At 56.2% G+C, this 25,177-nt stretch overlaps 7 protein-coding genes across 7 annotated transcripts; 6 read left to right on the top strand and 1 right to left on the bottom strand.

Moving 5' to 3' along the window:
* Window positions 1–709: 709 nt before the first annotated feature.
* Window positions 710–1,899, top strand: SCHCODRAFT_02516984 (uncharacterized protein; the record flags this gene model as incomplete). The annotated part of the gene is made up of 4 exons (XM_050343367.1): window positions 710–1,075; window positions 1,130–1,204; window positions 1,255–1,419; window positions 1,480–1,899. 4 exons carry the CDS (start codon window positions 710–712, stop codon window positions 1,897–1,899), a joined length of 1,026 nt encoding a protein of 341 aa, XP_050198046.1.
* A 355-nt stretch (window positions 1,900–2,254) lies between these two features.
* SCHCODRAFT_01106227 (uncharacterized protein) lies at window positions 2,255–4,256 on the top strand (the record flags this gene model as incomplete). The annotated part of the gene is made up of 6 exons (XM_050341033.1): window positions 2,255–2,309; window positions 2,357–2,440; window positions 2,492–2,685; window positions 2,744–3,284; window positions 3,335–3,815; window positions 3,869–4,256. The coding sequence occupies 6 exons, from the start codon at window positions 2,255–2,257 to the stop codon at window positions 4,254–4,256; spliced, it is 1,743 nt and encodes a 580-aa protein (XP_050198045.1).
* A 351-nt stretch (window positions 4,257–4,607) lies between these two features.
* SCHCODRAFT_02515985 (uncharacterized protein) lies at window positions 4,608–8,658 on the top strand (the record flags this gene model as incomplete). The annotated part of the gene is made up of 10 exons (XM_050343343.1): window positions 4,608–4,759; window positions 4,879–4,956; window positions 5,047–5,181; window positions 5,316–5,385; window positions 5,459–5,527; window positions 5,744–5,986; window positions 6,192–6,441; window positions 7,127–7,843; window positions 7,898–8,458; window positions 8,537–8,658. 10 exons carry the CDS (start codon window positions 4,608–4,610, stop codon window positions 8,656–8,658), a joined length of 2,397 nt encoding a protein of 798 aa, XP_050198044.1.
* Window positions 8,659–9,278: 620 nt separating this feature from the next.
* SCHCODRAFT_02516627 (uncharacterized protein) lies at window positions 9,279–10,005 on the top strand (the record flags this gene model as incomplete). The annotated part of the gene is made up of 3 exons (XM_050343359.1): window positions 9,279–9,302; window positions 9,350–9,595; window positions 9,643–10,005. The coding sequence occupies 3 exons, from the start codon at window positions 9,279–9,281 to the stop codon at window positions 10,003–10,005; spliced, it is 633 nt and encodes a 210-aa protein (XP_050198043.1).
* Window positions 10,006–12,283: 2,278 nt separating this feature from the next.
* On the bottom strand, window positions 12,284–13,371 carry SCHCODRAFT_02515947 (uncharacterized protein; the record flags this gene model as incomplete). The annotated part of the gene is made up of 7 exons (XM_050343342.1): window positions 12,284–12,385; window positions 12,438–12,503; window positions 12,551–12,634; window positions 12,683–12,754; window positions 12,813–12,875; window positions 12,926–13,057; window positions 13,111–13,371. 7 exons carry the CDS (start codon window positions 13,369–13,371, stop codon window positions 12,284–12,286), a joined length of 780 nt encoding a protein of 259 aa, XP_050198042.1.
* Window positions 13,372–15,728: 2,357 nt separating this feature from the next.
* On the top strand, window positions 15,729–20,555 carry SCHCODRAFT_02516623 (uncharacterized protein; the record flags this gene model as incomplete). Its single annotated transcript, XM_050343358.1, has 8 exons — window positions 15,729–16,155; window positions 16,208–17,883; window positions 17,932–18,472; window positions 18,528–19,195; window positions 19,621–20,072; window positions 20,121–20,147; window positions 20,209–20,236; window positions 20,295–20,555. The coding sequence occupies 8 exons, from the start codon at window positions 15,729–15,731 to the stop codon at window positions 20,553–20,555; spliced, it is 4,080 nt and encodes a 1,359-aa protein (XP_050198041.1).
* Window positions 20,556–20,951: 396 nt separating this feature from the next.
* Window positions 20,952–21,787, top strand: SCHCODRAFT_02705825 (uncharacterized protein; the record flags this gene model as incomplete). Its single annotated transcript, XM_050347006.1, has 7 exons — window positions 20,952–21,081; window positions 21,133–21,180; window positions 21,231–21,311; window positions 21,364–21,459; window positions 21,510–21,519; window positions 21,570–21,717; window positions 21,767–21,787. The coding sequence occupies 7 exons, from the start codon at window positions 20,952–20,954 to the stop codon at window positions 21,785–21,787; spliced, it is 534 nt and encodes a 177-aa protein (XP_050198040.1).
* Between the last annotated feature and the right edge of the window lie 3,390 nt (window positions 21,788–25,177).

Raw genomic sequence — 25,177 nt, 5'->3', positions numbered from 1 at the left:
CAGTGCTCCCCAATTCTACGGGTACTGCCCTGACCCCTGCTACACGATTTCACATACATGGTCCTGCCTAATAGTATTTATGACGACAGGTGCTTGGGATCGGTGTCATATAAAAGGAGGGGCGCCCAGCAGACTGCTCTTGATAACCCGCTCCCAACCGACGCACTCGCATTCCAGACCTTAAGATCATTGGCATGTGCTTCATCGCCAACCTTTGTACCCGTCACATCTGCGGACACGTCCAAGTGAACGAGCGCACCAGGGCAAGTCGTCGCGCCGCAGCAGAGCGCATACTACTCTACTTACGATGTGTGCTGTAGGTGGACTGCCAGAAGAAACGCTGTGCTCTCAGCGTCGCTCACGACGAATCTGCCCATGATTGCATCAGCTCTTGCGAACAGAGGTGCAGATAGCTTTCCGTACGGTGATCTACTCGCTGATGTTGTTGTCTACAGGCTCAGCGTTCAGCGCAATCTGGTCGAAAATCGGTGGTCCATTTGTTCTGGCTGCTCGGTTAGGTATCACGGTTAGCATGTATGGACTCCAGCGTTGAATTCATAGGTGCTTTCGGCTCGTACATTTGTTCGAGCGCTGCCCCATTTGGATCTGATGGCGAACTGATGGCACATGGCTTGCCAGTTCTCCCTTGGCGAGTCCTTCCATGTTGTCTGACGGTGATAATCAACCTGCATACCCTCATTGCAGGCCGATGCATGCACCCCACTCACTATCCCAGGACATTGATGATCTGGCAGGTGCTCCCTGGACGGAGGAGGAGGAGGAGTTAGTGAGGCGGGTCGAACGTGAAGCTCTCAGATCGTCATCAGAGGAGGTGGAGAGGTTGGCCAATGAGCCTTGGACGGAGGAGGAGGAAGCGGAGGTGCGCCGGATTGAGCAGAAAGCTGCGAGGTCCTCCTCCGCGGAGGTAGAGGCGCTCGCCAACGCACCTTGGTCGGCAGAGGAGGAAGAGGCGGTGAGGATGGTGGAGATGCGTGCCATGGGCGCGCCAGGTGGAGAGACTCCCAACAAGGAGGGGGCAGTACTCGGTATTCCGCAAAGGAACATCACGCCCTCTGTACGTCGCGCGAACCTCTTTTGATGTGGCCTGAGAGCTCACGCGCCTTCGCAGCCACCACCTCGCCTATGTCCTCCCAAGCGCAGGCTGGCAGAAGCCATCTTCCTCGATGGATTGGAGGATGCCGGTGTAAGTGGGTGGGACGTCTGAGGCTCTGCGTAGCTCACGGTGCTTCACAGGCTGGCGACGACTTCGGAGGGGCGCTCAAGCGTATCAAGCGGTGGAGCTCACCCACCAGGGCGACCTCTGAGGAGGCGAGCTCGATGGCGATACAGCCGGAAATTGTCCAGCCCGACGTGGGTTCACCCTCGGGATCCTTACATGTTCCTGCTCATTCTCCCCAAGTACGTGCTGCTACCTTTGAGGACAGAGACCTGTAATCTTACGCACGTCTGCCAATGCAGCCAGGCGAGGACGATGTCCATCACACCAACATCTACATTAACAACCCCTTCCTGGATGTGCAAGCCATCCATTCCGGTGAGGAAACATCGAGTGGTGAGGAGGACGAAGGGGCCTGCTACGGAGAACACGGTAACCAAGACGGGTTTCTGACATCGTCGCCTTCCGAAGTTGCTGAGGTGGACGGCGCGCGATGGGCGGGCCTGTTATCTCAAAATCTTCCGAATGGGCCTCAGTTCATGCTACCCCCTATACGTAGCGGCGGACTTGGTGGGGCGCGCATCCTGCGAATGGTCAAGATTGACGATGATGATGTGGAGGATGGAGAGCCAAGCAGCGGCGTGGAGGAGCCCGGAGACTGCTACTCCATTGGTAGTTTCGTTGTTAGCGACCATGACGAGGCTAGCGACGCAACGGCTTAGAAATGAGGACTTTTCTCAGCCTCCGTTGACCCCCGCCAGCATCTCCCTCACCATGACTTAGCACATCGGCGCGCGCGTTCCGTGGAACCGCCGATCGCACATCGATCATGCAGTGGCGCGATAGGGATTTCCTTATGTGGAGGCTTCCCCGACCGCCGGTTCCAGTTTGAGCTCGATCGCCGGCTGGACTTCCCTCCCGACCGCCGGTTCCGTACCTGCGCTGTACAAAGAACCTTTACTTTCCAAAGTCTGCCCCACATCCCCCCATCTACGCCGGCACCCTGGGACCACTCATAGCGTATCCATTGTTCTGACACTTGGATCGACGCGGGATCTGAGTTCTCCGCCGAAATCCATGCCCAAGGGAAAGAAGCGGAAGGCGGAGGAAACGGGCAGAGGGAAGGGCACCGGTGCGTATCGCGTTCAATGTTGCTGTTCTCCGCATTCATCCCAGAAGCAGGGAGAGATCGCAAAGACGTGTACCCTAAAGGAATGCGCATGGGTGTGCTGCTTCATGGCGAGGACGAGTGGTTCGGTCAAGGTGCGCTGAAAGAGAGCTCACCTTTGTTCATCCACCCACCCTCTGCCACAGGCGCGACAGTGCATATGGATGGGGTGACAAAACAGCCCGCGCTCTCGCCGACTTGCCACTCAAATACCCATGCCCCTTCGCAGTTGGCTTTGAGCGCTCCGTCATCGCCGAAATCTCATCCACGTACACCATCGCCATCCCCCTCGGAGCCTGCCCCTCAACTGCAACCCGAAATCGCACAGGTCTCTTCGTCGGTGAGCGCATGGCGGCGGATACATCTGCCAATATGCTGACTAGCTGGATGCACACCAGCAGTCGCGTCGAATGAAACCCAAGCCCCGGACTGTCAAATCTCAGGCAGAAGAAGTTCAACGACGCAGGAAAATTCTGGAGCAGTCGAAGCAGGAGATGGAGAAGTCTCGCGCGACCATCGTTGACCTGGCTCGAGCGCATACGGCGGACAGCCTGGCCGCCATGGGGGAAGAACAGCTGAAGGAGATCCTCACCGACCGGCGGGAGCTTGATCCGCAAAGGAGCGCCGAAGAGAACACAGTGCGCCTCTGTCTCTGGCTGGGAGTGGCGCTACCTCCCTGTGAGTCCCTGAAAGCTCTACCGCTCGTTGCAAATCCTCACCTTGTGCCGAAAGTGCTCCGAAACTCAGACGCTCCTCCCCCGATGTTGACGAAGAAGGCCGCGCTCGCGCGGGAACAGGAGCGAACCCGGCACAAAGCGCAACACAGTCTGGGTGCTGGCGGAGATACTTCCAGCGAATCCGAGGACTCTGACGACTCCAGCGATTCTAGCGACCTCGATGACCGACTCGATGGGGAGGTGAGAAGCTTGTCAGCTATGGGTACGTGTTCTTGGGACGTTTTGAAAGGCGTACGACTGATTGGGCCCAAGAGAACATCTACAGCACCAGAGACTTCTGCCCGAAGTGCCACGCCGCGCTTCCCGCCCATCCATCCCCAAGATTGAGCAGGATGGTTACCTCATCAGCGCCTGCCCGGATCAATAAGTGCCTACGCGCCCACTGGGAGACCGAAGTTCTTGTCCATGCACGGATCCACGGCTTCGACGAGGTGATGATCGACTGGAGTGCGGTGCCCGACCGGGTCAGGGCCTACAGAGGCTTGTTGACCGCTATCCTAACTGATCATGTACCCGATGCGGTGTCCTTGGACCAACTGCAGTCCGTTGCTCACCTCCGCACCAGCGGCCCCGCTTTGCAGTGCTTCTTTGTGAGGCAGTGCTTGTACGATCAGGCGACGCTGAGGTTGGAATACCTAGGGAAATTGGAGGAGTGGGCAAAAAAAGGACGCAAAGGGGACCCGCCTCGGGACTTGAAGACGTTGCCGCCCTTTTCTCCTGCGCCCATGGGATTGTGAGCATCCTTCATGTACCGGGCGTGTGCGGTGCTGACCTGCGTATTTCCAGGTACGGAGATCTGGAGGATGAGGGCAGGGTTCTGATCGAGCGGGTCATTGTGAATATGATTCCCCTGGAGGACATTCACAGGTTGCTCGTCGCCTTGCAGAGGGAGTACACATTTGACGAGCAATGGCTGCTCCGCAACATCCTCGTACCGGAAGTCGTGCTGCGCCTGACACTGGAGGACAACCCCCAGATGAGGAAGGACTTGTATGTCGCCTGGAGGTATGTCAGACGCACGTCGCAATATGGACAAGGGCGGGAATTGAACGGGAAGCAACGGGACATTGTGGAGGACCTGGTCATGCATGAGAATATGCTGAACAGCAGGATGGCGCAGAAGAGATGGTCGTTCGGAGAGCAAGTCAAATATTACGCCCCGCTGGTAATCTAGACAAGAATTGCATTGCTATCGTGCGTGTTGGTGCCTTCAGAACTGTGGGCAGTTTGAGCAAGGCTCGCAACGCCAGAGGGAAGGGGAGACCGGCCCGCACGGGCGAGCGGAGTGTCGGTGGGGAGACGGCTGTGAGGTTCTGCCCTTGAGGCGGGATTAGACTTGAGGAACCCTCGTTTCAAGGACCCGGACGTTTTCCTTCGCTGCGCGGCAGAACGTCCTCCTTCCTTTTTGGGAACGGATCGGTCCGCAGCGCGAGGAGACCTGCGCTCGCTGCCTTGGCTCTCCTTCAAGAGGATGCTACGCTAAAGCTTCATCCTTCTCACCGATATCTGACTGAGCCAGTGCTGCATGTCCATCACAGAGTGCGCTCCAGGTCGCTCCACTGCATCGCGTGGCTTCAAGCGCGGGGACTACAATATCGGATTCTCAATCTCCGTATTCCACCCGCAGGTACGGCACAGCGCACCAAGAAGGAGCTCTCCATTGGGGCCACGTCGTCAGTCGCGGGGGGACGCCATGCTCGTCCAGGAGTTTGGCGCATGCGCAGTCCGTTTTCCCGCAAATGTGCCCGAGTGAGCAAATTCAGCTACGCATGTCGTACATACTCTTACAAAGGCAGCTACATTGCCGGCGATGGAGTCGAATGCTCCAAGAGCTCGCTCCGCATTATCGGCGGCTTCATGAGCGTGAGGGGAGGGTGAGGCTCATACTCTCCTGCCTGCTTCACGTCGCACGATGTACGCATACCGATAACGCAACCTCTTTCCGTATACCGCATAATTTCTAGCCCCAAGGACGCTCGCGATCTGCCCGGTGCGACGGCAGTGTATAGAGTCGCCCGTCGTCCCCCGACAACAGGGATAGCCGTCGCGCTGTCCCTAAGTCGGGGTACTGGGCGGCGCTATCATGTGTCCCACATACAGTGCGTGGCCTGCATTGCACCCGAGCTCCTCGAGGCCGTCAGATGCGCACCCGGTGCGCTGTATTCTCCGATATATACTCATCGAGCGTCAGGCTATCGTCCAATCATCTTGGTGTACACTCAACGTTGTGCAGGCACATTGCATGCGTCGAGCTTCCGATGGCTGAACATGGAAATGTACTAACCTGTACAGTACGCGCGGAGGTGCGCGCGCTCACCCTCGGCATCTCTCTACCATGTCGTCATTGAGTAGGACTTCCATGAGCAAGCCCCTTAGACGTGTCCCTTTGGTGACCTTGCACCCGTGTCCCATGCTAACATGCCCGCCGTGCTTCGCTATGGCCAGGTGAGTGTTTACATCTTTCGTCCTCGCCCCGTTGCTGACCGTCCCCACGCTGGATCAACCCTAGCTCCGGGGCTCATGCGCTCGTACGCCAGGAGAGCTGCATGGGCGACCCCGCTGTCTGTTATACACTCTTGGGAAGCCCGTCATGATCAGGCTCAGGATAGTATATCTGGTAGCCGTCGGATGTCTTCTGAACCGCCGGCCGCCTATCACCAGGGTGCTCGCGCGTACCCTGGCGGGGACCTGCCGTGCGATCAAGGGTTCGCTGGCCTTTCAACCTGGTGCGAGAAGGACCCTGATCTGAAGATAGGGTTCACCGGCCTCAATGGACGGATGACAGACGGTGGGTCACCTCCTCGCTCTTATACCCGGCGTTCACTGGCGCTTGTTTCTCCGTCTCCCCACTCACTACCGCCAACAATGTCGACCGCTAACGTCTCCAACGCCTCTAACCAAAACGTGAGTGCATTGTTGCGCCTGCCTATATGCCGAACTCATGCTGCCTCTCTCACAGGATGACGGCGCGGTCAGTGGACCCCTCTCCTATGCCTGTTTCTTTCCCACTGACGATCGCTGGAACAGCCTCCGCGCGTAGTCGCGTCAACTGCAGTACGCGCATGTGTGTGCCGCCGTCATCGATACGCTGATGCCTTGGACATTTCAGGAGGTGCAGGCGATACTCGACGACGCCTTCAAGAAGCGCGCAGCGGCAGAGGCTGAAAGAGACGACTTGAAGCAATGGCTCGACCTCACCAAGGCCAGACTCGATTCGTCGGAGAGCTTCGTCAGCAGCCTTCAGCAGTCCATCGAGGAACACTCCGGGACCGCGAGACTTCGCCGACAGGAAGTCCGCGAAGTGAAGAAAGAGTTCAGGAGTATTTTCGTCGAAGTGCGGACCGCGCTGGACGACGTACGTACAGGGTCCCTTGGCTGGTGTGTGACGTGCTGATGGCTCTGCCAGAACTATGGCAGGCGTACGCCCGCTGACGCGATCGCCTCCTTGAAGGTCTGCCTCGAGAAGCACCAGCCGCTCTTTGACCTGTGGTTTGGGGACCTCGAGCTGGAGGACGACATGGCCTCCGAGGATTGATCTCCTGCCCGGCTCGCCGCTCGTCCTCATGTGCAGTACTCATCTTGCGTCCTTCCTGTTCTGCAAAGTCGCCTCCCCCATCGTCTGTACGAGAATTACTCCTGACACTATATGCTAGCCATCTTGTTCCCTGAATGTGTGCTCCTGTGAATGTGCAATTCTTTGTTCCTGCCCTACGTCGAGACGGTTCGCTCCTTATAAGGAAGGTGAGCTCTTTACAGCAGCACAAGTCTCCGGGCCGGGTCTGTAGACCATGCCAGTGATTGAGATAGTTGCCGTTCCTTCAGGAAGACATAGTCAGGGGCAAGAAGGAGTAGGGACAGGTCAAGCCATCCCCGTCATAGTCCGCCGGCGGGCCTGGCATTGTCACGTGATTATGGGCTGGAACCCATACGCGCGTGTTTGCCACGCGGATCTTGCGCCTTTGGTCCTGGTCTTGAGAGATGGTGGCAGGTATGACATTGTAGTCTGAGTCTCTAGTATCTGATGCAGATATCCTGCCTTTGCAGCAATCCCTGATACGATTTTGCTCAATATCTCAACCTATGCCGACGGGGACACCCGACTTGTTGTGTCCTCCGTCAATCACGCCCTGCGCACCCGACTGGTGCCCCTGATGTTCAAGACGATCGTGGTAGATCAAGACGATGAGCGCTCCATAAAAGCGCTGGGTCGTGGTCTTCTGGCAACCGCGCGCGAACTCGTGCTGCATGATACCAGGCTCGCTCGTGAACTCATCCCGCATGCCACTCGATCCGCCCCCCTGCGTCTTCAAAGCCTCACATTCTCCCCCGACTCCGACGATGCGCTCTACAGGGAGACTATGGCCATCTCCTGTCTCTTGCCTTTTCTGCGGGCGTCGCCCCATCTAGAAAGGCTGGATTGCGTCTTGGTACTTCGCCGCCAGCGTGATCTGTTTGCGCTTATGTCCGAAGTGACTGGAATCAAGAAGCTTGTGATACAGCACATAGAAGGCCCTCAGCGGGAGCCACTATCCGGTGAAACTGCGCCTTGGGTGAGGCTCGAAGAGCTCATCGTTGGGAATGGGGTGACGGATGCGTGGTTTGAGCTCGTGCTTCCGCCCCACTGGCACCCACCCCTCACCGCGCTTGACATTTCCAAAGGAGCTGATGTCACTTGGACCACCCTGCGTGCTTGCCTGGGCTCTGTTCGAAGCAGCATCGAACGCTTGCATATATCTTCCAGCATGCTCCTCGAGAACGACGGTGAGTGGCTACCAATCATGTCAGGCTCATGTCTCACTGAAACCTCTCTCACAGATACAGAAGGCGCAGGCCTGCATTTCGAAGGGCATCTGCCTGCCCTCCGCGAGCTTCATGTTCGGATGCTCACGCGACGCGGAGACCGATTGCAGGAGATGGATGGCGTCAAGAACCTCATTCGCGTCCTATCCAACGACGCGTTAGCACCCATCACTGAACTTCACCTCGAATTCTTCATCATGAGCGTCTTCTACTCTGACATGGGCCGTGGAGGAGGCTACCGAGGGGGGAACAATGCCGACGTTACAGGCATATGCGGTGATCGCCTGACGCTCTCATGGTGGCAGTCATTCGCGCTTCCACGGCGCTGCTCCATGATCATCTTGATCATCTACGACGCAGAGGACGAGGCAAGTGACTCGGAGAGCACCGATTCCAGCGCGACCGACAGTGACTTGGACGATGGTCATCGGGCGTCTCAAGCACGCTATCCCTCCGGTCTCTTGCGACGTCCTTATGGAGAGAACGAAGGCCTGAAATGGAAGCCGCATGCTCGGTCTCTGCTGCTTCACCTCGCCCAAAGCATCGGTGTCACCGCGCGTGTCTCATTCGCTCCAGGTATGTACAACCCCCGGTGATTTGCAGGGTCCTTTGATGAACGCCAAATGCTAGGGATGTACGTTGGTCCCATTCCAGGGGAATGCCCCTCCAGCGGGTGGCCAGAGGAGTGGATTGAGCAGTTCGAAGAAGACCCCGACAAGGCGATGGATGAGAATGAGACCGCCCTCTTCTACAACTGGAGGGAATGGGAGGTTTGAATACAGGAATCTCCCATGTCTGGATTGGTTTTTGATTCTATGGTTTTGTTACTCCTTGAAATCATAAGACCCTCGTCGCTCACTGTCCCTACCAGTCGTTGGTGCCCTAGCATACCTCACCGGGCGGCTCATCCATTCAGAGCCAATGCTTTACAGGTGAGTCGGCGGCTCCGCCTCAAGTGGGGACTCCGCCCGCTCCACCTGGGCCGGAGTCGCCGGCTGCCGCGCGACGCGAGGCCGGCGGCTATGTTATCATCTGGAGTTGGCGGATGCTCTGGCCATGTCTCTAGTTCCGGACCGTCTCTAAACATGCAATATATGGGTAGGTGGTCATGCAATATCAAGGACGATGAAGCTGAGCTGCGATGGTAACGTAACGTCAACTGCCTGCCTTGTTCCTTGCTATCTGCCCTCGATCTTCTGAAGGGGATTCACACCATTAGCGCGACGGCGAGCTCAATGAATGCGTCGGGCGCCGTGATAGTTACCGGCCGTCAGATTGTTGCCATGCCTTAGCAATCAGCGGTGGCCGCCGTTGCCTCTGCTATGCAGCGTATGTCAGGTGGTATTCAGATTGAAGAGGAATATAAGGAGCACCATTGGAGTGTCGAGCATCAATTATGAATACCCTTCCCCTCCCCAAGGTGCGTCGCCTTCACGGCGTCTACCACGAGCTGACGCCTTCGTGAAGATTTACGCCCACCTGGAGCAGACGTTGAGAGAAAGACGCGAAGCTGAACTCGAGCGAGATATACTCGCTCATCGACTGAGTCGAATGGAGTCCGATCTCAGAGATTCCTCAGCGCGGGTGCTGCAGCTCGAAGGGGCTCTTCAGCAAGCAACGCTCGCTCGTCGGAAGGACCAGGACGATCATGTCGCGACGAAACGCGAGTACTTAGAAGCGCGAGCGAAACTGGACATTGCCTCCAATGGCTGGGTATGATCCAGTGTCCTCCAGAATGCATCATGTCTAATGGTCGGCAGAGTGCTGCTGTGCGTGACGTCGGCGCTTGCTGTGTATGCGGTGCTCCCGCAGTGGGTACCGTCGTGCCATGTGGACACAGCATCTGCGAAAGCGGGCATAAGATGCGCGATTGCGACTGCGATCTGCCTTTTGGGACCCCAGGCCGTTGCATGGCCCACGGCACGAAAGCTCGCTGCCCATACCATTCATGCGAAGTCGAGTTGGACTTTTATAGCCGCCATGTCAACTTGGCCATCGATGTCCTGAGTGCCAAACATGCAGCCATGTGTGCCGCCGAGGAATACTGCAAGGAGACGATGGGGTACGCAGCGGCTCTGACTCAAGAATTCCAGGAGAACGAAGTTTCAGTAGACATTGAGTGAATTGTAAACATATGTAGACCAAGTTTCAGATATGGGTGAAATCGGCCGGGTGATATCTACCTCAGTAGTATCCAGCACAGACAAAAGTCCATAGCGTCCGAAGACAGTGCGAGTGCGGTGGCGCCGTATGAGCGGCAATTCCCGCAGAGTGATCATCACATCTACACACGTGTTGCCGATCGACTGCGGCTTCTTGTTCTTCACTCTCATCTATTGCTGTCCTCCCCGCCAACATGATCGCCCGAACTCTGAACATCTCTTCATATATCTATCCAGGAAGAGCTTCGACAGCATAGCGAGGTGATCGAGTTAGTCACCGCCGCGAGATGACGTATACGGAGCCATACGAGGACGCGCTCGAGCCTTGCTGAGCGGTGAGTGTTCTCGCTTTCCCCGCCAATCAGAACTGACCATGCAAGCAGGGCACACCACAGGTGACATGTCCTGCCTTTTCCCACCTCATACGCACAAGCAAGCGGGTCGCATCATATGTGATCGGTATCTCCTTTTGAGGGCGTCAACTGGTGCGCTGACCCATATTCATTGCTCTCATGACTGTCAGCCATATTCACAGAACCCTTGTGTATGCTACAGACACGGGCTAGAGATGGGCGCATGTAGTGCCCTTGCCAAGGGAGGAGGCGAAGGCGTAGGAATATAGGGCGCGGCACGTATCGCCATGACATTGTATGATTGGGCAAGCTGACGCAAGCTGCTTAGGGGACGGTTATGTGCTGGCTGCAACGCTAGCGCACTGTCTTCGTTATAGCGTGGGATGTTGTCGAACCCAGTGCCGACCAACAGTGTGGTTTAGCTACGTAGCCAGTATACACAGTACGTACCGTTATAACTGAATCAATGGTGATCGCTTTTCTCGCATGATGGTGGAATAAGATCAGAAATAGGCACCGGGCACCGGGCTATGCAAGAAAGGTAGGAAGGCAGAATGGTTAGTGACCGAGATAAGAAACCTCAGTAGCCATCTCATGTGCGACCGGCGGGCACACCTGACTTGACGGTCATAACGACCAACCTGACGCGAAGCCGCAGACTCCACATGAGAAGGCTCAAACAGGGAAGGGACGTGAAGTGGAGCTGCAGGTTGTGCGGCGGCTGGCCGGCGCGAGCAGGCGAGCCGGCACCATAGTGGCCGGTAAGTCCATATGACATGGCCGGACTTGAAATCAACTTGTGCGCCCTCAGGCGCCAAGTGCCGCTTTTCGAGGCATCGCGAAATTTCCAACAAATGTAGTGCATCGAATTTACTGAAGCTCTTAGGAGTAGGACCGATGGCTTTGCTGCCATAAACGCTGTGGACCTGTTGAGTTGGCTTAATCAAGAGCTCGCCCGCACTGCCTGATAGCAGAAAGGTGAACAGCGATTCATGCGGCCCCTTGACAGACTCACGGATGATACACGCATTGCCGAAGACAACCGGCGATGTCGCCGTGTGTTTGCCATCGTCATTGCTCACACTCTGCATGACGGTCGCTGAGGCTTGGAACAGCGGGGTGCTGTAACGCCCGGTTATACATGTGGCCTTCCGTAATTGGCAATCGCCTTCCCACGTGACGGAAAGCGCCGCGAGACCTGGATCGTCCAGCGGCCATTGTCACAGCGTGCACGCAATTCCATCCCGGACGATGTAGGCGTCATGAGCTTCGAGCAGTGCACTGCGCTACCAACCTTGCCTTGCAAGGTCTCTACCGCCCTCGAACAACAGGCGCAGTCGCGCGCCGTACGCGCGCAACGAGAGCCCAGTGCGCAGGCCATGCCCGATATCTCAGCTGCCAAGCAAAATTGAAGCCGGCGACGCCGGTGCTTCTTCTAGTATACTGATACATGGTCAATGATATCGCATTCAGTCTCCCAGTTCTCGAAGCGTCGCCACTATCTCTACTGAACCATAGTTGTAGATGCTTGAGCTTGGGCCGCGGATAATTCCAGATGCCGCTTGAATAAGCTAAGCACGAGATCCTTCTTTGCGTCGAGCTTGAGACGCCTCGGTGGCTTACTCGGGGAAGGTAAACTTTCCCAAAGTTTCTCGCCCCATTTGGCCTCCAAGACAGTTAGGTGCACGTTCAGGTCATCATGCTGCAATTTCGCGATCTGATCCTCGCTCCGTACCAGCATAGACTGAAGAGAAACATGACATGGCGAACAACGAATGGGTGGCGAAGGGCGTGGGTCCTGAGCTTGGCTTGAGCGCTCGCTCGCATATTCCGACTCGCTGCTGGGTACTACAAGAGAGGCTCTCTACAACCGGTAAGTCATGGTATTAAAGCGCTGCGTAGTGTAGAAAGCTTGCCTTGAGAATAGCGAGTTGCTTTGTCAGCTCGACAATCAGACTCTCTTGCGTTTTGCGCGCTTCCTCAGCGGCCTGTAGTTTCTGGAAAATCATCAATTATGCGGCGCGATGCAAGGCGCTCTACGATACTTGCCTTGGTCATTTCTTGTTCCTGTGACTTGAAAGCGGCCTCAGCGTCCTCTTGTGTTTTCTGCAAGCGGATGGGTATCGGGCACTTCTTATGTTTACGAGGCTTACCTGGAGTTTCAACACGGCTATCTGCAAGGCATCGATTTCCTGCTTGCACTTTGCACATTCCGCCTCGGCGCGAGCGGCTCTCGACTAGAGAGATGAGAACAGGCGAAATCTTTTGATGGTGTACTGGCGCACCTGAAGTTCATGGGATGTAGCATGAGGCTCGGTGACGCGCTGCCGCTCTGCCTCTAGTTCTGGCTGAGTGCTCTGGCAATACAACAATAAATAGATCAGTGATAATCATTGATGAGAGAAGAACACGCACCGAGAGAGGGTCTGTCAAGGCTCCTGCCTGAGGTACACTCCTGATGCTGTCTACAGAATCCCGCTAAGGACGACGATCAGGTAGAGGATTGCGCTCATATCACGAAAATGTACATGCGATAAGCCAAATCGTAGTCGTCCAATGGTGAGCTGCAATGTCGCTATCTGTTTGTCCTTTTCGACGGTAGCTTTATATAGGCGGTCGGTTTCCTTTTGGGCGAGGCGGACGTTCGCGTCGTCAACGTTCTGTAGGAGCGGCATGTATCAATGGGGGAACGCAGGCAGATCTCCAGACCGACCATCAAGTCGGATAGCTCCTGGGCTTGTAAGGTATTCTCCTTCTCCAGGCGATGAATGCGGTCGTTCAGCCCCCTTATTCTTTCGCGCAAGTGAGATTCTTGCTGGACTTGCTTCAGAGGGTCACCCTCTGGAATTTGGACGCGCCTAACCTTCTGATGATAGATGAGATAATAGAAAAAGATGTGGATTAAAGATACCTGAAGCGGTGGGTTGTCGCTCGAATCATCGCCTCCGAAGGCGTCCTCAGTAGATCTGCGCATGATCGAAGGCGATGGGGCAGAGTGTGCCAGTCGATCCCGTCGATTATATACACCCGGGTGCAGAGCATGTGAGCGTGAGACTGATTGCAAGGACCTTTGAGTAGGGTCCTGCAGCAATGGACTCTTGAAGAGGCAGAATCTTTCCGCTAAGACCCTGCACCGCATTGTTAAGTCGTTCGAAGAATGGAGCACGGAGGCGTTGTTATTGGAAGAAAGAGTGAAGTCTGATGCAGAGTAACCATTGTCCGATAACTTTGGACCAGCGTGCGGGGCACAGCTCTTTCGTGAATCAACGCAGCAGTTAGTTGGAACCGCCCCGCGGGACACGAGTGTAAAGATCATGCATGATATGTTAGACTGATGGTCCTTCGAAAAGAGAGTTCCCTCCTCCGCCGCGAATGGCGAGGCAGGTTGTGAGCGCTGTGACTCCGAGCCGCGGACCAGGGAGCAGCGCCTCGGCAGGCTAAGCCAAACACGGATCAAGCGGCATCTGGCGCGGGTCGCGGTCACGTGAATGCAGAGCCGCGCTCTTCTCAATGGACTCATGCGTTCCTCAGGTTGGGGACACCGCTCTCCGCCGACATCTTGATGGGCGGCAGGCAGAGGCGACAGGCTCTAGAGATCCCGGGCTCAGCGCATGAGCGGGACACCCCGACCGGGTTCTCAGAGTCGGGGAAATATGATTAACGTAGTCTTGAAGTGACGCAATTCTCCCACAAATATTACACAATTCGCAAAAGAACAAGGGAGCGGTGGGCGGGCGCTGAATGAGTGTACGCTCGTACAGCTCTGCAGATGTCGAAGGTGGCCGATCGATTCAAGCAGCGATCGGAAACCTTCGATCAACTCCGTCTGGGTCGACCGCCCCGTACGACTCTGATGCAAATCCTTACGTCTCTTTTTGCAGCATGCACAACCACTCGCTCGACCTACTCCCGACACTATGAGCTTGCTCAACTGCATGTTCCACCACTTCAAGCCCTGGTCTTCGACTCTTACCTCTTGGTTGTCTGCAATGGATTTTGCCCTTCTTCCCCGACGTCCGTGAAAAGCGCAAGCACCCCCTAGTTGCGCGCACCCTCGCCGACCGATAGATGCTTCAACTCCAACCGCTAGCGACAGCTGAACTGTCGCGATGTCGCGGAACTACGACCGACATGCGCAACATCACAATATTACGACGAAATGCTCATAGGAGCTTCCCTCTCACTGGCTTCCGCAGCGTCATGCGTCTCGGCGAGCTCACCAGATTGCAGCGATCTGCGCGACTATCGCAAGATACGCCCCCTTGCGTTCTCATGCGCGAACTCTTTCCTTCCTGGACAAAAAAAAATTCGACCACTTCCTCGAAGACAATCGCGTCGTCATGCCCCAAGTGGCCCCCGACGACGACCTTTTTCGCACCCTTTGAGGGCTACATCGTATCGCGGGACGGACTCTTCCCCCTACCACCCGAGTCTGTAACTGCGTCCGTCGGGTGAAATGCCTACACGCGGCTGAATCGTACGCCGGCGAGGCAAGCACTTCAGCGACGATGTTGCCGGCCATTTCTTACACTCTGGTGAGGCCGAAGCGGTGAACTTATCCCACATCATCCAGAAAAGCGTCCGGAGTAAATTTCCGACGCGTTCGGCATCCATGTCTGCAGACATTCGCACTAATGTCATGCCTAATGGCCTTATATATAAGTGAATGTCGCTTCCTTGCTTATTGGCGGCACTTTGAGATCGAGTTGCGTTAGGTTATAAGTGTGGTACTCGCTCAGCAACGCTCTGTTACTCATCTTTGTGATAAAACTCTCACTCAGATGGATTGTGTGGGATTCGAACTCGAAACTGGCGGATCTTGATGATCGCGTCCAAGCGCACTCTTTCGCAATTTATCAATCCTGACCGCCGCATTCTCCGTAAATCTCTTAGTTACACCCAGAGGTGGTGAGGATTCATGCGAACTCATTCCGTCTATCACTGACATAGTGAATTGAAGACCCCCACAAACGCAACTCCGATGGCGCCCAAACTGGATCTCACTGAACGCTACAAAAACATGGCGCAGAATGGTCCTCCAAGTAGCGGGGCTCAGCCATCCCGCTCCACAGCGCCAATTCCAGTCGCGGGCAGGTGGCGCAAGCCCACGACAGCTTTTGCGGGAATAAGGCAAGATCCAGCCACCATCATCAGACGAAGTCAGCCTTCGGCGCCTGCGCCTGAAAGAACTTCTAGCGCCACATCTGCGTCAACATCAAGATCTGTCTCTCTTGATGAGGCTGCAGAAGAACTGTTTGCAACTACTGCCTTTCAGCTAGGCGAGGAGCATGCAAGGCGGTCCCCAACACTCATCCAGGCCAGTTTTTTTTCATGACGATCGATTTATCGCCTCGCTTATGGGATCTGCAGACCAGGGCGCCTCACGCTGCGCGGGATGCCGAGGGACAGAGTTCTACAGCGGCTGCACCTACGCTCGCTACCTACCTCGGATCGCGACCCATTCTCAACAAGTTCGCTCGAGATGCGTTAGGAGCAGTCGATGTGGTTCAGAAAGCGCTACGCCAGTGCCTTTCCATGTTGCAGGACATGCGGGAACACGATCATGATCACTTTCCCCAAACACTGGCGTGCGTTGATAGCGTGGTCGCCCAGCAGCGAGAGAAACTGCGTCATATTCGCCATCCAGTCGCCGCCGAAGAAGTCAAGAAGGCTGTCACGGACATAGAAACCATAGAAGCATATCTCTCTGCCTACGCTCAGCTATACCCTGTTAAGACGCCTTTACGCATAGACAACGGTAAGGTCACGCCTGCATAGCGTCTCATCACCTGGACTCATATCATCATTAGGCCATCTACGAACTGGAAATTTCGACACTGTCCCCCCAGCAACTCTCATCGCCTACTGCCTCGCCCTCACTTCGCGCATATTCCATAGAACCAGTCGTCCCGGGGCGAACTTCATCCTGAAGTGTGCAAAGCTCTACGCGACATCTATAGCCGTGCTGGGCGGCGGCATCAACATACTCCAGAGGCGGGCTTTGGATGCCACCCCTGAGGATGTGCGGACGATTGAGAGTCGCTTGAACCTTGGAGTTCGCACCATACCTTACGCAGTATGCCTCAGCTGCAGCCGCACCTACAAGCCGAGCTATGTTCCGCCGTCCGATATCCCTCGATATCCTCAACTATGCAGCGAGGTGACTGATGGATCGGAAGGTATCTGCGGCGAACGTCTCGTTGACGACCAGGGGAACGCCCGGAGAGTATTCGAATACTATCCGTTCTTCGATTGGTTCGGCCGCCTCATTGCTTTGCCCGGTATGGAGGCTTACGGTGACTCATTCTGCGAGGACGTCGACAGAAACCCTGTAGCGCCAACGGTGCAGCGCTCGGTGGCAGATGGAACCCTCCTCCGGACCCTGTCCGACCCCATCGACCCCAATCGCTCTTTCATCGCTGATAGGGGCGAAGAGAAGCGGTGGCTATTCGCCCTCCACATCGACTTTTTCAACGCCCAGGGCAACTCACTCCGTGGCCGTAAGGCCTCTACCGGGCAGATCGTCATCACCTGTTTGAATCTCCCGCTGGAGATGCGCAATGATGACGCCTACAGATATCTGGCCATAATCCAGGGCCCGAACGAACCGGACGCAAAAGAAGCCGCCTACCAACATTATCTACGCCCGCTGATAGATGATTTGGAGGATGGATACACTCGAGGCGCGCGATTCCGCTATACAGGTTCCACCGATCCTGAGCAGACGCCGTATCGCTTCATATACCGGGTGCTCTTAGCCATCCTCATCGCTGATCTGAAGGGTGCTAGACCTAGTGCAGGTCTTATGGATGTGACCTCGCACAACTTCTGCTTCGTCTGCCAATGCTGGCTACAGGCCCACCTGGGCAGGATAGACTTCGAGTCCTGGCAGCCCACCGACGACGACAGGCTTAGGAAGGGAGCGTATCTCTGGAAAGAAGCCACTCGTACCGCGCGGCAAGCTATTGAACAGTTATTTGGGGCTCGTTGGTCGGAGCTCTGGAGGCTGCTGTACTGGAGACCCTCTCAGCAAGTCGTGATTGACCCGATGCACACATGGTTCCTCATTGTAATTCAGCGATTCTTTCGCGAGGCCATGGGACTTGAAAGTGGCGCGAGAGATTCTTGGAAGGAGCGCCATCCAGCCTTCCACTACGACTTCAATCCGCCGCCGTCGCTGTCGAGCTTGTCACCCAACTTTACCTCGCAGGAAACGTCGAGCGACAACAACAGCAATAGACTGACCTACAAGGTAGCCGTCGATATCGGCAAGATTCAGAAGCGACTCGTGCAGCCTATGGAGGATACTGAGGCGCATCGGAAAGACCTTCACAAGTATCTGCTGTCTATGCTGCAAGATTCCCTGTTGGAGGTCTGTCGAAACGTGCAAGAGGACTTTTCGTCGGAACAGCGTCGGCAACTCCGAACGTCGGCGCCTGGTGCGAAGCTAGCTAAAGCGAAATTGGCCGACCTTCTCGTTGCTTGGGTCAGTAATCAACAGACGGTGGTGGATGAGTTACTGATAATTGCACAGCGATTGACGAAACCTTTGCCTGCCCTGCCTTGGATAGTTATCGACCGCGACTCCACTATCGGCTTCATCCGGCAGGCTGTACGCGAGATAAGCGTACCGAGCTGGGTGAAGGACAAACCACCGGAGGACCTTGGGTCGCAGAACGCAGGCACCTTGAAAGCAAGTCAGTGGCGCTGGCTATATCGCCTATATGTTCCCCTGGCCCTTTTGCTGAGGTGGCATCCCGATTCCCCTCATGCCATCCCACGAGCTCGCGAATTAGAACCGGTGCTCGCGATGAACATGAACCTAACCATCGGCACCGTCCTCATCGGCAAACACACAGTTACAGCCGCATCACAGAAGCTATTTCGGGACCAGCTGAAGGCGCACATACTAGGTCTTCGACAGCATTTTCCTGGCTTCATATTTCCTGGATATCATATGGCCTTCCATATACCTGACTTCATGTCGTTGCTAGGTCCTGCGCGCAACTGGTGGTGCTTCCCATTTGAGCGCCTTGCTGGGAGACTGCAGCGCATACCCAAAAGTTCGAAGCCAGGTGCGTAGAACTCCCATCCAATTCGTGATCCTGGCACTGACTAACTCGTTTTAAGGCGAGTCCGAGCACACAATGCTTCATTCGTTCCTCAAGGGGTCGATATTTCGCCAATGGCTTTTGCTGCCCAGTAGTCCGCCAGTCCTGCAATACTGCCGGTCTCTCTTAAACAAGGCTCATCGCTTCGTGGCTGGCGAAACGGACGAGAAGGCGGTGGAGGATGACATAGACAGCGACTCGGACGACGACGTCGTTGGCTATAGTGCAGAGGCCAAGGAGGAGCTCGCAAAGATTGGCGTATATCCTGGCGAGTTCCCTCGCACGCACGTCGATCAAGAACTGTCAAAGATCTTGGACACCGACACCATCTCGTGCTATAGTCGCGTCGAAGCACCGAGAGGCTTCTACTGCACGACAGGGAGCAACAGCTTCGTATGTGTCCGTCCAACCGACCCACTCTCCGAGCGCTGGTACGCAGCTCGCATACGCCACATCTTCGAGTACCCTTCGTCGAGGGCACTTTACTTTGCTGTGCAGCGCGCAAAACCGCGGCCTGGGACATATAGGGATATTTTCCTCCAATACTGGGCAGCAGGATTCGAGGCGCGGTGGACGTCGGAAGACTTCGAAGAGCAGCTGGAGATCGTCCGTCCGTCCGATATCATAGTGCAGGCCGCAAGGTGGATACTGGACGACCGGTCGGCCGTAGCGGTGAACATCGGAGACGTGAGTTGATCATGGGCACGGGAAGTGACAGGGAACTAACCTCGAGCGCTTGCGTCGACAGGCCTAGCCGCCAGGGTACCACGCAACAGTCAACGGCAGAGACGCCGGCTGCCGGCTGACGGGGTAGCCATGCATGTGGAGTCAGTGGTCAGCATGGTGAGGCCAATGCTAGAGTGCGCTAGGTCAGCATCGAGCGCAGATAGAAGACACGGCGGCCGGTACACGGTACTGGGACGTACCGGGCTATGGGGGGATTTGCTCCGTCCATAGGCCTTCCGGCGCCGGCGGGGATAGCAGCTTACTTGATTAATTACGCAAGATGGTAATGCAGATCGCGGGAGGAATACGGTGAACCAAATGCACACGAGAGGCACATCCATAGTAATCGCCTCGGGCTGCCGAGGGCGCGGCACGGCACTCGGTAGATGCCGCGGGAGGGGCGGGCGGCTGGAGACTGGGCGACAGCACTTGGGGCTGCAGCCACCGGCTCGAGCCCGGATAAGCTAGGAAGAACGCGCGGCGGTGCCCCCTCGCCCGAGCGTGCGTGCGAGTCGAACGGCCTGAACGGTGAATTTCGGGCGGACGCCGACGCAGCGGGCACAGCCACCCTACCATACATGGTAATCGCCTCTACCATACATGGTAATCGCCTTGATGCTGCCGAGGGCGCGGCACAGCACATGCGCTCGGCAGATGCCGTCGGTCGGCCTCCTCGACCCTTCCCCCATGATGTCCCAGCTCCCTGGCTCAGAGGTACGGTTTTCCAAGCTCCCCCTTCCTTGCTTTCTTCAACGAAGCACAGCGCATGCAGCGCTGCTCGCATCTCCGGCGTCTGGGGCTTTCGTGGGGCGTGGACGATCGACGGCAGTGAGATTAGGTGAGCGCCTGCCTGCGTTCTCTCTCGACCACGCTCACGCACGAACAGCTGTCTCGCCGTCGTTGCTGGACATGCGTCTCCCCTCGGCGCACCATGTCGTCTCGCTCTGAAGTGGTCGCCGGGTTGACTCGTGCAGGCAGGGCGCGATGAGGCGAGGGTCGCAGGTGCGTACTTCGCATCTCCTTCTTTTGACCACCGCTGACCAAGATCAGGCTCCCACAGGCTGGCGCCTCCCTCCCCAGCTCCCCCTCCCGGCTCCCGCAATCTTCGGTCTATTCTGGCTCGCCCTCGGGCTCGATCGACGCGTCGGGCATCTCCCAAAAGCCTCGGCGTCATGCTGGGGATGCGCCGCGTCTGTGCTGGCGTGATCTCGCGAGCGTCAGTCACGGCCGGCCTACCGCCCTTGAGAAGATCCGTCTCTCACGCTGGCGCCAGGACCGGGATCCCGCTGTTCCATCTGAAGAGCGATTTGGATCATCGTAGTGCACTTGACTGAGTCTGCCAGCGCCGACACTGTAAACCAGTGGGGAACTATCCGCAAGAAAAGATGTTCACTAAATCCCTGTAATGGCGCGTTGACACAAGTTAAATGTGTAGCTCGCTAAGCGTGTGGCCTAGATTTACTACTGATTGATAATTAGGTTGCGCTGAAGTATGAGGACCTGTGGAGTACGTGGGAATGCTAGGGTTGGCTTGTTAACGCCTGGTCTTCGGATGCCTCTTTGAGGTAATGAAGTTGAGGGCCAATAGGCAGCGGCCACCGGACCGATCGCTCCGCCTTTCATAGTCTTTCACCGCGTCGCGGACTTGTAAATCTGGATCTTCCTACGTACTCCTTCGCTCTCAAGCCGGTCCCATCTCACCCCAGAGTAACTCAGTATGAACTGCTCCTCCTACGACACTGACGAAACCGGGGCGACGCTCAAAGCCGGAAGCGACCGTTCGTCTCCGTCTCCGGCTCTCACCAAGCACCCTCGTACTTGCGAGTATACGGTACAGATGCTTTGTGGTGCGTCCATTGCTTCCCCGTTCGCATATCTGTCATTGACGTCGCTTGCAGAGGGACTAAGGCGAGGAGACATCTTCCTGGATACGGGCTATCAGCGCGGTGTGTGCTCAAATCGGCGGTAGGGAGTTCAATTATTGATTCCCTCGCAGCGGCGGTGTGGAACGCTGTCATGCAGTCTCGTTTCATTGACTCCGTCTTTCAAGACATGGTCTTCGCCCCCCTCGTTTTTTGTAAGCTGACGCACAGTGCACGTGCTATCACTCAATACGGATTTTTGTTCAGCGGTGAAAGTAGTCGACGGACGTGAAACGCGCGTATGCATTGACGGGAAGCAGCGCTTGCTTGCTCTTCAACTCTTCCTTCGAGGTGGCCTGTACTGTGCGTCCACAATATGATCGTGACTCGCTACAGTATACTTACATTCGTAGATCGGGACTTGTGCGTGTCTGCGAGCGGTTCTCGTCCTGATCTCACCTGCTTCTTCGTAGTGAAGGAGATAAAGTGTGGTATCAGAGCAGAGGCAAGAAGCGTAGGACGGTTCTGGCAGACGCGAGTCGCCAGCGCTTCCTGTCGCAGAAAATCAGCTGCATCGAGTACGATTGCCTCAGTTCAGTTGAAGAGCGCGACATCTTTTTGGTACTCATTCCTTTTGATTGCGGTCTGCCGGAGAGCTCACATGTTGTAGCGCGTGCAAGCAGAGCATTAAGCCGTCTTTCGGGCTGCATTCCTGACAAATGGGATCAGTCTCGCGAATGGTAGATGCCCTGGGTGACGCTGATGCCGGCCTGTTTGCGCCCACAACGTGACGGACGTATGCTATGTCTTGGATCTCAAGTTACTCTACTAGATTTGTCCTCACTGTGTCAAAGTATTCAAGGAGGGTCGGGATGAGGTGCCGCAAGACACTTCTCTTTGCTGGACCTTTTCGACTTGCACGTATGCCCGAACGAGGGCTAGACGGCTTGCAGTCTTGCGAGCGCACTCGAGGCCAGAGTCGATGGCTACAGCTCAGGTGCTGTCCTGTGAGCCGCGCTAGCACGAGGCACGAGTAGCTAGCGCAGTGATAGGCAAGCTAAGGAAGTACGGGCAAACGCCGGTCTGAATCGCCACGCGATCAGACATGTCATATCGATGACCGGCGACGACGCGCCCCTGCTATTGCCCACTCTCTACGCCAGCAATTCGCACTCTCTCCTTGTCCCTCCTCAAAGCTATTCGCGTCACCGGATCGCATCCAACGAATGTACAACGCTAGTCTCGCACCAATGTGCCGCCCGACTTCTACACCCCTTTCGACAAGCGATACCTATCAAGCCGCCTACTCCTTCGCCCTGCTGCTCACACGGCTCCTTCCACATCCTCTCCCTTTCTAGCCCCATATTTTAGACACTCTTTTTATCTACCCTGACGCACCGAGCACCCCACGCCATTGGATTCACTCGTATCGCCCATCCCCTTACGAGGCTCTCTGGTGCCCGACGCGTCGCTGCAATGCACCCGCTTTCACTACGTCCATTCTTGTTTTTACGCCATACGCCTCTTACCCACCCTTCACCATCTGCTATGTACTCAAATCGTTAGCCGCGCGCCTTTTTCCCCTCTGCCCCTTTTATTCTCAAACCCCTTGTCGATCTCGAAATACTCGTCTCTTTGATATTTCCCAACTCAGGTATACACCGACCCTTCGCAACCCCCCTTTCATTTCCCTTTCACCTACAACACCCTCTCCTCATCTTGATTCTCGCGCTAGAGCGATCCGCGCGATCCTACACCTCATGAGGCTCGCGCCCGCTGTGTATCAATACTGCTCACACCGACCGTTTCTCACACTCCCGCTAATGCGGCTCCTTCCTCCGCTTGACCCCAGACCTCACATGGCCTCTATATCGGCCTTCCTAATCCTTACTCCTCGCGCCCGCGCGCGCCAAGCACATACAAACGCGACTTCCACTGCCCTCGTTGCCCTACCCAGCGACCACGCACCTTCTACGTCGCCCCAAAGCACGAAACCCTCCGATACCCACGCTTCTATAATCAACTTCATTCACTTCACCACTCCAGGTTATCTCAACATCGTCCTAGTATCTCACGCACGCCACAGCGTTCTCCACCACCTTAAGCCCCTGCTTCATTCCACCCTTTTTGAACACTTGGTTCGCGCCAAGATGCCCCTCCCGCGCGTTGATCCCTACCCTCCTTGCTGCCGTCTCCCTCTTCCGAGGCGCTACCTCTCCCTCTCCCTCGCCTGTTTCAAAATCTAATTGGCGCCAATATGCTCGATGCGATAAAATAACTTGCGCCTATCCCTTGTCTCCATTGACATTTCGCGCGACCGCGCGCAGCGGTCCTTCCCTTTCCCTTCCTGAAACAGAGTTCTTCCCTCTTCCCTCCCCCTGAGCTCCCTGAGTCTCTTCACATCCCCCTGGCTTTACTACCCATACTTTCATAGCTTTCTCGCGATTAAGACTCGCCCAGTGCTTGCAATGGCTCGCTTTCCGGGTCCCACTCGTACATTATCGGACTTACACTGCGTTTCGAACGAGCATGTCACATGACGTTCGGCTCCGACCAAACGGATCACGCGCGCGGCGCTTCTTTTGAACAAGTCCCGTCCGGGCCCTCTCCCTTTCTGTCCGCTTTCCCCAAGACACTGGCTTCTCCCTTACCTCATACCCATCCTTCTTCTTCCTGTCTTCCATTTCCAGCCCGTTACCCTTATGCGCATGTCAAGAAGCGACGGCCATCGCTTAGCTCGGTTTGAGGCCGAAGGCTTCTGCGCCTCGTGAGGCTATCGCCTTAGAGCTGCGCTCTGGTTTGGGCTGCTTCGGCCTTGACCGATGGCGGCATCTGGCTGTCGGTCAAGCTGGAGTCGCCTCGCAGTGTACCGTCGGCGAGGCTCTGCCGCCCGAGCGGGATGTGGCAGCCACAATGTCACGTGTCGGTTGATTTTCCCCGCTCAGTGCCGGTCGTTCGCCGACCCGCAACCCCCCGCTTCGCTGAAGCGGGGTACCCTCGTCTTCATGTTCCTCTTCTCATATTATATGGTACAGGACAGCACACTTAGGGCAGACCAAAGGTCTGCCTTTTCCCTCTTTCTTCCCTCTCTCTTCAGGCAGACCACAAGTCTGCTCGGGATTTAGCTTGCTCCGGTCTGCGGACACCCGCCTCTTCCGCGGCATCGACCAAGCCCATACTCTATTTGGTAGGTGGGCTGTGTCCATCGCGCTAGTCTGAGCGACCTGCCAACGGATGTCCTGTGTCTCCACCGTCAAGCCATGAAAGTTACCTTGTCCTCAAGGCGAAACAGAACGACCGCTGACGGATGGACATTGACTAGAGAGGGGAGGGACCGAGATGGCGACCATGACGGACCAGGGGTATGAATCGTACGGTCGTGCTTTTACGCACCACCACCGCGCGCTGAGTTCGCTGGCCATACTGCATTTTCCCTATAACGGCGCTTCGCACATTGCCGATTCTCAACGCTAATCAAACACTACTTCCTCAACTTTCCTTCCCAGTGCCGTTACGACATGCGCTGACACTTCTGTAGAAAGACTGTGCTTGACGGCTACACTGTCGAAGGATCAAGCGTGGCTCAGCGACATGTAGGCGCGCATGGGATTGCCGCGCTCCTGTATTTGGGGAAGGAAGCAGAGGTCTACCTGAATTCCTATCGTGCTGATATAAAATCGAAAGCATGCCTTTCAGATCTTACGGAGCTTACGCACCAGGCATTTGCTCAGACCACGGGTGTTGCACCAAAGAAAACGAGATTCGCAACTGCGGTCATTGCCGGAAAGGTCCTAGCGCAGTGAAGAACCACTATAGCCGAGGGGAGGCTTGGTGGACCCTATCATACATGGTAATCGCCTCGGGCTGCCGAGGGCGCGGCACGGCACATGCGCTCGGTAGATGCCGCGGGAGGGGCGGGCGGCTGGAGACTGGGCGACAGCACTTGGGGCTGCAGCCACCGGCTCGAGCCCGGATAAGCTAGGAAGAACGCGCGGCGGTGCCCCCTCGCCCGAGCGTGCGTGCGAGTCGAACGGCCTGAACGGTGAATTTCGGGCGGACGCCGACGCAGCGGGCACAGCCA

This window comes from Schizophyllum commune, assembly GCF_000143185.2.
Source record: "Schizophyllum commune H4-8 unplaced genomic scaffold SCHCOscaffold_12, whole genome shotgun sequence".
Taxonomy (NCBI): Eukaryota; Fungi; Basidiomycota; class Agaricomycetes; order Agaricales; family Schizophyllaceae; genus Schizophyllum; species Schizophyllum commune.
Note: the sequence above shows the minus strand (reverse complement) of the source record. Positions and strands in the feature narration are given on the sequence as shown.